General features: G+C 39.4%; 1 protein-coding gene across 2 annotated transcripts in view; it reads right to left on the reverse strand.

The window, feature by feature from the left end:
* LOC113996437 (connector enhancer of kinase suppressor of ras 2-like) overlaps positions 1 to 15,125 on the reverse strand; it is a 90,469-nt gene that overhangs the window by 23,378 nt on the left and 51,966 nt on the right. For both annotated transcript variants that reach the window (XM_039382586.1, XM_039382585.1), the window contains exons 13-17: positions 14,026 to 14,060; positions 9,834 to 9,882; positions 7,307 to 7,355; positions 5,800 to 5,975; positions 4,286 to 4,359 (exon numbers count right to left, since the gene is read on the reverse strand). In XM_039382586.1, coding sequence (XP_039238520.1) covers positions 4,286 to 4,359; positions 5,800 to 5,975; positions 7,307 to 7,355; positions 9,834 to 9,882; positions 14,026 to 14,060 — 383 coding nt within the window. The remainder of the gene's footprint in view (positions 1 to 4,285; positions 4,360 to 5,799; positions 5,976 to 7,306; positions 7,356 to 9,833; positions 9,883 to 14,025; positions 14,061 to 15,125) is intronic.

The raw sequence follows: 15,125 nt of genomic DNA on the forward strand, positions 1-15,125 counted from the left end.
ATTTCTGCTGCCCACTAGATGGCATAGGCCTGTTAATTATACCTACTTGGGATCATTATATAAATGTAGTTTTAAGGGTGCTCTGATCAAATTGATGATTTCTTTTACCCAATTGGTGTAACATGATTTTCATGTCAAAAATTCTCACTGTTAGTGTCCTGCTTCTTGTTGCAGAACTTTTTTACTCCCCTGTGCCCACCAAGTACCAGCAACTCCAAGTGATTCTGTGAAAATAGCTGCTGTCTGTCTGTGGATAAGAAAAGTGGAATAGTTTTGTGCAAGCCTTTATACCCACGTGAATTAGAGCAGGACATTACACATCATTAATTACACAGTAATCAGCAAACACTGCACCTCCTCACAGAAATTCCTCACAGGGCTAAATTTTTAATGCTCAAAATAGAAAATCATGACTGAACAAACACTCCTGCGTAGTTATATTTTTGGTCTGAACTCTGTGCAACATCTACCCCTTCTCCTGTTCCATTTGCCCAACATCTCCCAGTGCTGAGGTGGAAGGATTGGCTGGAATTGGGGAGGATTATGTGGTGGATCTAAAGATCCTAATCCTCTCGGCTAATCCTGTGAGAATATCACATGATGGACTGCCTGCTTGTAAATAGGATTATTTTCCTAGACAGGACATTTACATACATAAAGGCATTAAAATGCCAATATTGGGGTTTCGAATGAACCTTTTAAAAGTTAGAAAATGTCAGAGTTAGTGTGATAAACACAATTTAATTTGGCTCCACTGTGCTCTTATAATGTCATCCAATCTGTGATCAGTGGATCATTTTCTAGTGGAAGGAGTCCCTGACTGTGGGCAGGGGGTTGGAATAAGGTGATTTTTAAATTATCTTTGAGGTCCCTTCCAATCCACACCAGTCTGTGATTCTGTGATTATTTATTTGACTGTTACATTCTTACAGTAACTCCACCTCAATTAAGGGACAGGGAGGAGAAATCAGGACTATGCAACAAATAAGGCACCACAGGCTCCTGTCTCAGTTGGTAAAGAATTTGTGAATGTGTCATAAAATGCAGAAACAGCAAGAATTTTGTCAAGGGTAGATCAGTTAAATGCTGCAGGTCTTCCTGCAGAGGAGTTCTCATATGCCAGGTCCCAGCAGACTTAATTGGTTACTACGTGAATGTTCCTTAAGATCTTTTTGCCTGATATTTTGTTGATTTCCTGAGATGGTGACAGTTCCAGCTGCAATAATGGATTGCACTGTTACATGTTTACAGACTCCGAAAACAGCCCTTTACTGTTATGACATGGAGATCCTAATTCTGTGCAAACTCTTCATTGAAATGTTTTGCAGTTCTGTGTCAGGCCTGCAAAACATGACAATAAATCCATCTTCATCTCCCAGCAGTGTCACCAAGATTATTATTAGGGAAACATTTCGATACACCAGCATTTGGAACAGAAGAAAAGTCTCCAGGGAAACAACTCGAGATGCATAAATATGAATAATGCAAAAGAATGATATCTATATATTTTACATTTTGCTTGTTTTGGAGGGCCCCAAACTGGATGCAATGATGTAGATGTGGTGTAATGAATGCCAAGGATAAGGGAATAATCACTTCTAATATAGCCCAGGAAGCTTCTTCCCTGTGGGGACCCAGTAGTTGCTCAAGTGGGGTTTGCTGTCTGCAAGCCTGTCAAGTTCTTTGCAGAAGTAATAAAAACTACTAAAACTGTAGTAACACTTAAGCTAGAACTTCATCTCTATGTTACTTAAAACTTCATGTCTACTTGCACCACATCAATGACATTCGTGTAGAGCAACTGCACAGGCTCAATACAAAGTGCCAATTTATCCTTGATAAACTCAAGACCTAAATTTGCATTAATCAGGCAATGAACGTTTTCACTGTGTGGAAATTGTTGAAGGTTCAGGCAAAGCACTAGTTAATAATGATTAATTATATTACTAGTTCAATTAGTCTTTATATCTGGGGATCAGCTTCATCATGGGTCATTATAATTACCAGTGTCTTTGAAAATAACACAATGTTCATGTCATGCCACAGTGTGCAGACTGAAATAACTATGATTCCTCATACAGGATGACCATTTTTAATCAGGAAGATGCAGGTGTTGCCTAAAAGCAGTGGAAAGGTTTTCAGTGTCAATGCAAAAAGCCTCCTTTCACAGGGGTGAGGTCATTCTAGGTCCAGATATAGCCTGGAGAGCTGAACCAGTCTGAGATAATAATCAGTGTACCTTCATTAAATGCATTACTGAGGCAAATCATCAAACCATACAGAATAATGCAATTACTGTATATTCTTGTGAAAGCTTTCTTAAGGCTATTCCATTCCCTGTGTGCTGTGGACATCAGGAGCAGTGAAGCTATGAAACAGAACTCTCCATCCAGCAGAAGAGTGGGAAAGAGAAATCCATTAATTATCCCAGTAAGACTTCAAATCCTTTTGTTCAAAGGGGTTTGAACATTTCACATCAGTGGCTCTGAAAATAACAGAAATCTGAGGGGAAATCCAAGCTGAGTCCCAAAATGTTCTTAGCTTTGCTTTGAGAGAGCTGATGAAGTGACAGTGGGATTTTAGCTTTTCAGTGGAATCAGGCAATGGAATCAGGCTCCTGTCCTTGGTAAGACAGCACAGGACAGGGAATGCTTTCCATGTGTGCTCCCAGGGGCTGTGGGTTGGAGCTGGCTGGATACAAGCAGGACCCTCCACTCCCACATGCTGGATATACCAAATTTAAGTGAGCCTGACGCTGCACTTACATCCTCTGCAGTTTCAGAGGAGCAGATAAAACAATGGCAAATCTAAAGTGTGGGTTTTATGATGAGGGAAATATATAAATGATAGTCCATGAAGGAAGAAATCAAAGGGAAATTCAGCTGAGGAATAAGGGGAATATACTATGAACATCTTCATTATACTTTTACCTCTGGACCTGCCTCTTTCTGAAAGGATTCAAAGCCTGAAGGTTCTGAGCTTTCAGCCACGTGCAAAGTTTCAGTTAATCGGACTTTTTCCTGAGCACACACCCTCCAGAAGTGCTTCTCTGAGCAGAGTTCTGAGGGACTGTGCTCTCATGCTTAGAGGAAAGCTCTGGAAGCTATTTCTAGCTATGCACAACGACCTTCTGTTTGATCTTGCTTAATTCACTTAAATCTGTTAAGTGCTTTATATTCTAACAAAAGGGTATTATTTTTCCTGTATTTTTGTTCGATATCGTTATTAATATCTACTCATTGCTCTGAGGTATTTATAGTGCTCAGTTCATGTGTAATTTCTATAGTGATACCCTCAGCTGAAAGGAGGAATAGAAGTATAAATTACACTATCTTGTACTTCTCAGACACAGTAATAACATCTCCTTGTAAGAACAGGCAATGAAGAGGTTTGATTTTCTGATGAGCAGACTCTTGTAATTCATATATTCAATATTTCCATTGCACATGCGTTCATAGTCATAGGACTTGTGTTCCTCAGACCAAAACTGCATTCAGTCATTGGAAAAGCACACCAAAAATCCAGGATTCTTAGTTAAATTAGGAAAGCATAAAGAAAACAAATGCAAGTAACTGAGGAGATACCAGCAAAGTGCTTGTCTGAAAGCATTGGAATTATTCTGTTAAACATGTTAATTCCAATCCCAACACTGCTTGGAAGTAATTTCCAGTGAGTGTCTGTTATTAAATATGCCTTAATTATGGAAAATCTTATAATGTGCTTTTTACTGGGAGCAGAATGTAAAAGTAGCAATCTGCACATAAGCAATAATGCAATGCTCATTTTGCATATGGAACCTAAATATTTTAGCAGTTGAGAAGAACACAATATTGGGCATGTAAAGCTTCCTCCATAAAGGAGAAAATTAAGATTATATTTACCATCCATTGCTATGACATTTTTAATGCTGTTTCCTACGGGCATTTATTGCACACTCGATTCTTACCAATGTGGCTGTTGTGAACCTGAGAAAGTTTTATCTCTTGAGTAAAGTGTTATCTGTGTTTTACTTTACTTACTTAGGTGAAGTTGTAACTGGGCTATGTGGCAAACTGAGCGAAGAGACTCAATTCACTGTAATCCAGCTATGAAGTTTACATTACATTATATCTTTTATAATAAGGAGAAATACTAAAGCTTAAGGGGATCTGTGCTGCATCATTTACAGATGTCAAAGTTTTCTGAGTAGCTTCCTTTGGTGGACTTTGCAAATGTTTATTACTATGCACGGTAAACTTTCAAGAGCGATCCTTTGGTTTACAAACAAAACTGACACTTTACTCACTGTTTTCGTCTGCATTCAATTGCTCTGTCTATCCTGAACTCGGGTAAACTAATGAATCCTTCTGCTTTCTCATCCTGCCAAAAGAGGAGGAAAAAGTGTTGGTGAGGGAAAGCGTAAAATTAAAGAAGTGAGAAATGAGCACCAGCCATTTGGGTTTTATACACAGAACAACCACCCAATCAATCAAAGTACTGAACATATTTTCCCCATACTGTTTTTACTCTGAAATGTGTTTAAGTCATCACACAGTGTCAATAACTTTGTGAAGTAACTCAACTGACAGTTCCTCAAAGGAGGCCCAGCCATTCTAATCCCCCTCTGCTGAAGATCATAGGAAACCTTCCAGCCACAAACACAGCACCTAAAATTGCATTTAAGGCCTTAACAGAGAAGAATTCTCAGTTTCTTCATGATATATCTGCATTTTACAGGTGTTTGGTGGATGTCTCCCATTAAAGGCACAATTATCAGCCCATCTGCCCTGCTGACAGTAACTGAGGAGGCTCCTGCAGGGACCTCACTGTGATTAAATGGAGAGGTAATAACTGGGAAGTGCGTCTTGTCACTTTTTTTTGCTTCTTTTGAAGTAATTCAGCAGGAAAAGCAAGGAGATGTATTAACACCTGTCAGATTTTTGAAAAGTATTAACAAGTGCACGATGAAGGCTGGCTTGGATGTACCGACAGCCTGATCCTCGGTGGGACCCCCAGTGCCACCACCCCGAGTGTGGCACTGTCACCAACACGTACAGCACAGAACCCGAGGGCCTTCATCACCCACACTGCTTTGGCTGACAGAGAAACACGAAAACTAAGGGTAATCGTGCTGCTAAAATTGTTCTCCTGAAGAAAATGGGAGGTACTGAGTAGAATATGCAACAATCACTGCACCTGCACACTGGGGCTCCCTGCAAACAAATGGAAAACAGCATCGAACCATTTGGGGCTTCTCCCTCTGTTGTTTTCCCCTACATTTCTGCAGATTGTGCCAGTGGTTTTCAGCAAAATTTCACCAAGAGCAGCATTTTACACATGTGAAACTGCAAACTCCAGACTAATTCAGCAAAAAGCAAGAGGAGCATCTACATAAAAATAACTTTTAGAGAAAGAGATCTACACGTTCAGATTTTCACATCTGCTTCGCACAATGCTTGACTAAGACAAATACACTTTATGCATGTTGCATTTTATACATTCCCTCACACAACTGAAACTGAGGAGAGCTGAGTGTGAACACTGCGTTAGTCCAAATAAACACGACCTGTGGAAAAGTATTAACCACTGACATATTCATTTCTTTGTGAGCATCAGGAACATCTGCTGTTTTATTAAGCTTGAGCATGGACTTATAGACCTTAAAAAAGAATTTCAGATGAAATATTTCCAGCTAGAGCAACCCAGACCTGGCAATTAAAGTGGCAGTTCAGGAACATAACCAACCACGCAGTAAAAACAGACTTTAGCCAAAAGAATTGTGAAGCCGAAGGTTTCAGTTTTACTTTCTGCAATACTTACATTCTGGTTTGTGTACCAGTACAAGGAGGAATCCTTCAGAATAAACCAGTACTTTTTCCATTTCTGTGTGAAATAACCTTTGGCATCCTTTTTCTTCCAGAGCCAGCCCTCACAGTCGCCGTGCCCCAGGTCTTTGCAGGAGATGCGTCTCCTGCTCACGCTGGACAGGGAACTCCCTGAGAACACAACCAGGAAAACCCTGCTCAGTACAAACACATCGCTCATTTTTAATGGTGGTTCAATTCAAAACCCTCCAAGCCAAACCCTCTCCAAGTTTCTGGGAGAGGAGGTGGAATGAACAATTTCCAAATGCCACAATGCTCTGCAATTTTGGTTCCAAAGTGAACACGAAATAAAAAGGGCCTGGTTTGTGCAATGGTTTATTTAATCCCTTGAGGTTCATTCCTCTTAGGGCTGCACTTTTGTCTGATTAAGAGGGGCAGCATCATTCCAAACTAAAAATCTGTATTTATTTATGTATTTATTTGTATTAATTTATGTACTTATTTAGCCTCAGTCAGAAACTCAGAGTATGACACAGTCTGTACACAAATGTAAATATTACTTTTTCCTCTTAGCAGCAGAAGGCCTGTCAAATTCTGGGAATCTTTAAACCCAATTTTTATGGTCAATAAAAAAGAAAGATTGTTCATTTCCATAACAATGCAATGCTTACCTGTCTTTTATGCTGAGTTTAAGTGAACAGCAATATTTTAACTTCACAACATTCTGTTAAAGGCATAGCACCAGGAAAAGGTTTTTCCCTTGGTGTTATTTCAGTAAATCCCAATGGAGAGGCTTAGAACTTTAGTTGTGCCTTGTAAATATTATAAACCACAGAGTTTAAATTATAATACCATTTTTTCCTGAAGAAAAACTTTGTAGGAAATTTCCTTATGATATTAGACTTTTTTTTTCTGTGAAAAATCAAGTTTATAAAGATACAAGAATTACATTTGACCTGCAGCTGTGAAACAGGGAAGAAATTTAGACAACATTAAATCATTGTCTCTTTTGTTCTACAATGTTCCACAACCAAGTTCTCAATGATTTTCTCATTTAGAGTAACTATCTGAGCTGTGTCCTGGGCAGGTTTAGATGTTCCAAAAAGCACGTAGTACAATAAAAGGAACATTTTAAGGAGATTAAACCAACAAATTGAATTAGAGCCACGTATTTTCATATGAATTTATTAGGTTATAATTATTTTTCTGTTTATTGTTTGATGTCTCAAATAGGCCATAAATAAAGAAGGAGGAAATAGCAAAATATACAAATACCACCTGTCTTCTTCCTCAGTCAGAGGAAATTGTACCACTCAGCCAAGCAATATTATACCCTATAACACATTTATTTTGGTATTTTAATTCGGTATTTTACTTTGGTGTTTGCCATCACATTTAGAAATACTTGAGTTAAGTTGAACTTAGGCACTTGACCGAGCTCAGTTGCTGTCAGAGAAGGAGCCCCAATTTCTAATTTCAAAATGTTAACTGAAACCAGTTACCTTTTGACCATTTCCTGCTCTTTACCCTGAGGGAAGCGTAATGGAATGACTGCAAGGAAAAAAGAAATAATTATGGAACACCAGTGCAAGTAATAGTAAAATTATTTGTTCCTATTGCAATCAAATCATTAAGGATTATTTACATGAACAGCTGTGAAGTAGTTTGAAAACTAAGGATACAAACTCACATGAATGATGCATAAATGACTGATACTTGAAGTTTATTGTAAGTATCAGTGAAATAGTCATACAAATATTCGTTCAAAAAGAAATATCCACCCCAAACATGATATAGTTAATGTGGAAAGTCATGTGCTCAATGACATGTTGAAGTCAGGTTCTTTAATTGTTTCCAGCCACAGAAACAATGAAGTTTGTTGGGTTGGTAGGTTGACAGAATAACTGAGGAGAAACAAAATAATTCTTTCTTTCTTTTTGGCTGAATTAGAAAATTGTTACAGATTCTGAAGAAAACCCTAAAGGCATCTCACTATTTAGACCTTCTAAAAACAGGGTTAGTACTCAAAACTGGTAAGAATTTACCTCAAAGATGTAAATGTTTAAGCACTCTAGAAAATAAAAAGCTGAAAACAAGGCTCCAGCTACTGGAGAGACCAAGTTTGATTTTAAATAAAAGTAGAGGAGGGAGGAGTGGTTCTGGACATTTACAGACCTATTTGTAATTTAGCCCGTTCACATCTTTGAACATTTTCTAGCAACTTGCAGAAATCAGCAGTTCCTGAGCACTAGAGGAGACAAAGGTTAATATTGCTCCTGTGATGGAGGAAATGGGGTAAAATACAGCCACAAAACCAAAAGGCAAAAGCCTGTGAGAAAGCATTAAATGTGCACAACAACATCGGGGGTTTTACTGATGTACTTCCAATCACAGCAGCAGCATTGGTCAGTCATTTGTGGCAGCTGCAGGTCTGTGGTGACTGGGACTGAAACAATCTGTTCAACGTTCCTGCCTCCAGAAAAATGCATGAGGGCAAAGCAGATACCTTTCTGAAAAGGACACCACCGAATATTGCCACAATTTAGATTAAAGAAATACAGTGATGGAATAAGACCCTATAATTAAATGACAGTCTTCATAGGTGATTAAAGTTAAAGAACTGCCAGCCAAATGGCACATCTGGAGGAGATACACATTAGGATACTCACCAGAAACTGGTGTGCCATCATTTAATAAAAAAGTTTGAAAAATAATGAAAATACAAGCACAACAAACCAAGGAGAGCTGAAAATATTAGTTCTTCTAAAGAGCTAAGTTAATTAGTCTTACTCTGTTTTGTTTCTGCTCGCATACAACACATTCAAAGCAAGAAAACCAGAGAAAGTGAAAGGTTTGCAATACCTTGGGAATCTGCAGTTAATTGGTACTGCTAATGTACAAAATTCAAGCTCCATATTCTGAGAGATAAAGGAACCACTATAATATAATTAACTTGGTGGCAAACACTGTAAAAAACCAGTCAGAACTCACAGCTCTGAGTGACTCAGAGTTGCCATGGGAGACAGGCAGATGAGGGGAGAGCTCACTGGGGCTGACAGCATTTCAATCCTTATCTCAAAACCACACCACAGAGCAAATGTCACAGAATGCACACCCTGCCACCCCAGCCCAGAGCAGCACGGGGGGGAGGAAGGGAAAAAACCAAAGTGACAGAGCTAAATCTGTGCCCCATGAAGGTGAATTGATGAGATCTCAGTGTAATCAGAGGTAGGAGAAGTGCTGTCACCTAAACACCAAATGAAAAGCAAAGCTGGCTCCTTGCACCTCCACTAGTTTGGACCTTAGGAGTTTTTCTTAAAAACTATTGATCAGAGAGTTGTCACAACCACAGAATGGTTTGGGTTGGAAGAGACCTGAAAGCACATCCAGTTCCACCCCCTGCCATGGGCAGGGACACCTTCCACTAGACCAGGTTGCTTCAAGCCCTGTCCAACCAAATCACTGTAAAAAGTGCCAAGTCAAAGTGAAGAACTGACATCCTACAAATGAAAGTTCTGGTTTTTGTCCTTTGTATGAAGTATTTGCAAAATACTAAAAAATAAAACAGTGTCTGGCTATTTTCCATTGAACAATGGGGTACCTCAAAATTGGTACAGTAAAAATACTTGAAAAACTTAATCCCATCCCTCCCTATCACTGTATTTATACTGTGTAAATATTTTTAAAAATTATTTTAAAAACTTTCTTTACCTTCAGTGCAACCCTTCCTCCAGAGGTATCTTCTAACCTAGACATTGTGTGTGATTCTTCACCCCAAACTAGCACATACTTCAGAACTCACACTAAGGTTCCTAAACTTAATTAGTACTGCAGACACACTGACCTGCTGTGGTTGCAGCAGCCAGTTTTCTGAACATAGAAATTATGTCTAGATTTTTGTTTTCAGCTGTTTCATAACAGACAAATGTCAAGGTTTGGGATATCTTAAATATCTTCTAAAAATATGACAACGAATTAAACAATTGAGGATTTTTTTCGTTCATTTAAAGTACATTTATAAATCATTACCTTCCTCATGGATGTGTTTCCTGGATGGTCAATGGCAGAACTTGCATATCTAGGACAGAGAGAAGAAAGATGTCAAATAACCACAGGAGAAAATAATAATCTGAATATGTGGTGCATATACACGGACACTGTGCATTCCCAAATCTACCCACGACATCCTGCAGCACAGAGTTTGTAACATTTTGCTACAGGATGCCGCAAACACAAAAGATTTTATACTTCAAAATGCAAAAATACTCTCTCTGGTATATCTGAGCTTTCTCCTGGAGTTCTCTGGAGAATGGAGAACAAAGCAGGGCAACATCACCAGAGGCCTTTCCTTGTACGGTGTTGGCCATCGATGGAAAGAGAACACTGAATCAGGGTCAAATCTGTCTGATCTGGAGCACAGATTCTTAAACACATTTTCCACTCATGCTTTCAAAAACAAGGAGAAGGAGAAGCCTTAAAATTGTGCCTGTGTTTCCCTTGCAGGCGTGGCTGGTGAGCAGAGCAGGGAGCTCTGCACACCCCAGGGCTCTGGGGGATGGCACGGTTACATTACGTGCTTGTGGAAGATGTCAAGGTTTCCTGTCGTCAACTAAAAAAAGTCTCCTAAAGTAAAATAAGGATGAAAGAACACAGAGAACCCTGCTAAGCACAGAGTTTTATAAAAAAGCTGCAGCAGTGACTCCAGTGTGTGCACCCACTATTCCTTTCTCCCCCGTGAATGCCCAACAGGGCAAAGGCTCCTGGTAAACAGGAAAACAAAGTGGCTGCTGCTCCAGGAACATTTAGTTCAACTTGCCTTCCTAAACCTCAGAACACTCCCACATGTAGTGATTCCACCTCCAGTTGCAGACTGTCATTTCCTAAATCACAACACCTGCTCAGAAGTGGAGTCACAACCCCCTGTATCATTTACCAGAAGAGCTTCTTGAGAAATCTTAGTGTGCAGGAAACCACCTGCATGTTGTGGTTTGGGTTCTGCAGTGTCTCCTGCAGAAAGCAATAGCATCTCATAGTAAGAGAAGTGTCTGAACATCATAGTTGGAGACCAGGAAGAGGCTTGAGGTAAAGCATGTTATATTTACAGAAAATTACCTGCTAGATAATTTAAAAATTGGTATTAGTGTAAGAATTAGAAACAGATTTGATGAATGGCTTAAAGCACCACATTGAGTACTAAAAGAAGGTTATGCTGAAAGGGGAAACATAATAATGGAGGAGGAATAATAGTGAAGCTGCTCAGCTGAGGTAGTAACCAGTTTTATTTTGTGTTTTTGCTAAGAACTATGGGCTAAAATGAGGCCCCAAAGATGGGGAAGGCTGAATTTCCCAAAGGGACTTGCAAACGTATGTGAGGAGCTAAACTACCTCCCTCATAGAAATGCATTTCAATTCAGTGATATAAAGTGATGTGCCAAGTCCTGATTCAGGTAAGTAAACAGAATGTTTGCTGTCAAACCATTCAAATTTGGTAGTAGGGAAGACTCAAGTAGGGTTTGAGTGTGACTGGACAGTGTCCTACACCCAGGGGGTGGTGGAGGTCCAGCCCAGTGTGAAGTGTGATGTGGATGTGCCAGAAGAGTTTGGTGAAAGCAGAGGTGTCAGGCAGAGATATCTCACTTTTATTCTGCTCGAGGCTTGCCCTACATTCCGCTCATCCGAGGGGTTTAAGAAGCTCCCTATTCCCAGTGACACTCTGCAGTCTCGTGTTCCTCACACAGCTCCTGGGGCTTTCAGCACGTGTTCCCTGCAGCCTGTGGGATGTTCTGCTACGTACAAGAAATGTCTTCTGGTGTTTGGCTTTTGGTTTTGTTTCTGGCTTTTTTTAAAGCAAAGGATACAATAATATCACAGAAACTCAAACAGGTCCCTGAACAGTTAAAATCTCAGAATCCCAGACTGGTTTGGGTTGGAAGGGACCTTAAAGCCCATCCAGTCCCACCCCCTGCCATGGGCAGGGACACCTTCCACTAGCCCAGGTTGCTCCAAGCCCCATCCAATCTGGCCTTGGACACTTCCAGGGATGGGGCAATCACAGCTTCTCTGGGCAACCTGTGCCAGGGCCTCTCCACCCTCACAGGGAAGAGCTCCCTCCTAATACCCAACTTAGATTTCTCCTCTTTCAGTTATTGGAGATAATGTTATTTCATCCAAATATATCAATCTCTCCACACAGCTTGTCTCCCATTCCCCAAAGCCTAACTCTATGGGATAAATATCTGAAAAATTGGTTTTATTTTGGTTTAAGCTGTTCAAATCACTTAAAAGAAGGTTATTAGGGGGAAGAAGATATAATTCTGCCTCTTAAATTATTTTTCAGCATATTGAAATGATATAATATGGTTGTGTTTTGGGCCTGAAATCTGTCTGGGAGAAGGATTAGAAAAGGGAGAGTCATTCTATAAAAGAATATAAAAGAATAGCCTTTTTCTATGAAAGTTTGCCAAAAATTCATCAAGTCATATGTCCCTGGAAACTGTCTGTTGGCAGATGTCCTGTGGAGACGTGTGTCCTGTCCACCAGGGATGTTCCATCTGGATTGTGATGTCCCTGCCAAACTGAGCATGTGCAACCCTCAGAATAATTAGACACCCTTTGCTCTGTGAAGAACAAAATTCCTTTGCATCTCTTCCTTGTGGCTGCACAAAACTGTGGCTTGGAGAAGGAAATAAAAAAGGGATGAGACGTGGGACTGTGGTTTTGTGAAGGGTCTGTGGTTTCTTTCTGATACCCAAGGAGGGCACAGCCAGAAGAAAGGGGAGAAAAGGGAGTGACTAAACACAAGGAGAAGCAAGAGTGAGGGAAGAACAGGACAACAGCACCTGGGAAAGAGCTGAGAGACTAAGTAAAAACAGTAAATAATTTGGATTTACAGACAGCAGTAGGTTTTGAAAACTCAAGTATAAGAGATAAGAGCAAAAGGTGAAATCCAATTGTTTCTTAAAAAGAGACAGAGAGTGACACTTTTCCCCAGGTAACCCTGCCCTGCACAGGATGGGGAATGCTCTGGGTCGGAAATGGAATAAAATACTGAGCAGGTCTATATTTAACTTACTGCAAAAATACCCCTCCATTTAGCTGAGGTAGTGATGGTGAGACAACAGAATATGCCCTGGTGACAATGGAGACTGGCTTTTATAAGGTGTCCCTCACTTTCCTCTCTGATACCAGTGCTGCTTGATTAATTAAATGCCATTTTAACCATGAACAGCACCTACACCTGAGAAACACCAGCACATTCTTACCAGTAGAACTGCCTGTCAACTGAACTGCTGTGTTTACTACTCATATAAAGAGGCAAAAATCCTGCCAGTCCTGAAAAATCAGGCATGAAGTGGAGTGTGTTTGGTGATCAACAACTGATCCTGTTGTACCTCTGATTTCAGCTGTAATGCAGAGGTGTTTGTGGCACTGAAGGAAATCAGCAGCAACTGTAAATCCTTTAGACTGGCCAAAGCACTCGAAATGTGATTAATTATTTTATATCCAGTGCATGGTTCAGCTTCTTAAATAGGTTTAGTCCATATACAGGGTGAAAAAGTGTAAAAAAGAACCAGTATCTGTGTGAACAGATTCCAATTAAGCTTAATTAGGATGTACGATGATGCCAAAGTATCTTTTATTTCAAACTTATTCTTTTAATGTGACTTATTGGATGCAACATGAACATGAACAGACATCATCAGACAAACTGTAAAGGAACAAAAGAAAAAATCGTTGTTTTCTTTGTTATAATTAATTGATTCACTTGGGATATAAAGGCCAAACTAAAGACCCCATTCTTAGTATTTATCAAATATGAGTCACAAATGTAACCTGTAGTTACTGAAACATTCTGCCTGGTGGTTTCAAAAATCATGTTAGACACACATTGTGGTTCTCATCCTCAGAGCAAGTCTGAAATAGTGCATTTCAAAAGTAAAAAGGAAAGATGGGGCAAAATGTATACTACTTTGTTTAAGTACAATTTCCCCCTCCTAGTAATATTTTATAAACTTATATTTGCACCTTTGTAATCTATGTTTATATCAGATGTTAGCAAATGAAAGTTCTGACAGTTACTGAATGATATTAATGCTGATATCTCTAGCCCCTGAAAATTTATTGCTCAAATGCTGCAGTAAAGTTTCTAAAAGTAAACCAGCAAGTACAATTCATAAATATATTGTGTATATATCTCAACAGAGAATAAGAGAAGCATTACCTTTCAGTATCTCCAGTGACTGTGTCCCCTGCTCTCTGTAGAAGAAAAATAAATAGTATTAAGCATGACTATAAACCAGACTTCCTTGGTGCTCTGAGCACATCAGTGTCTGCAGGGAAACAAGTCACAGAGGTAAACCACAGTCATTCTGTAACTCTAAGGCAAAGGAAGTGGAACATTTAGTTCAATTTCTAGCTAAATGTTATTTTAAAATGAAGATCATATTTAAACCAACTTGCATCTGCACTTGTAAATTAGTTTAACCACTGTACAAGTGTGAGTAAAGCTCTTCAAAAGAAGAAATTTGTTAGAATGTCAGTGTTTGCAAAAATGTTAACATTTGAAAGGGAGTTGAAGTGTAAAGGGCAAGTGCTACAGTATAGAATACAGAATATCAGAAGGACAAACTGTCATCTGAAGTTTCTTTTATGACATTCTTACACAGCTTTACAGAACCTGATTTACTACACTGATTACTTCTCTGAGGTTTGGAAGTGAACATGTCTTTTAGTGCTAAGTAGTAACTGATTTAGGATTAGAAATAAAATCTTCAGGCTGTTTATGTTACTTTAAACCAAACTTTATGTGGGAGAAGTTTTCCCACAGCTAAAAAAATAAATTTACAAAACCTGAAATTACAAAAGAAAAGAGCATTTTTTAAAATTAATGTGTATTTTTTTACAAATGCATTTTACAAATGCATTTTACTTGCAAAATCTTTGACAATACACTTCTCTGAATAACCAAACAGCAAACAGATAATTTTTGTAGGTACAATGTTCTTGTTTTAATGTCACTACTTAGGCCTACAGGAGGTATTTAATCACTCATGGCTTCAGGGCACAGCCACAAAACCAAAATGTAAGAGGCAGGAAGTTTGCTGGGGCTGTTTGACCACAGGGCCCTGCACAGGGATATTTTTTCATATTTTCTAAGAAACCCTTAAAAGTGCAGGGGACAAGGACACTTTTTGCCACCTCCTTCTTCTCAAGCCCCACTGGGGGACCCACCTACAGAACCAGTTACCAGCTTTTACTGGGTTGTTTCTGCTGCAGGAAGAGCAAAACTGCCTCCTGGAGCAGGCAAAAAACCTCGAGGTG

This window comes from Pipra filicauda, unplaced genomic scaffold (assembly GCF_003945595.2).
Source record: "Pipra filicauda isolate LSUMZ 115617 unplaced genomic scaffold, ASM394559v2 scaffold274_size1021923_pilon, whole genome shotgun sequence".
Taxonomy (NCBI): domain Eukaryota; kingdom Metazoa; phylum Chordata; class Aves; order Passeriformes; family Pipridae; genus Pipra; species Pipra filicauda.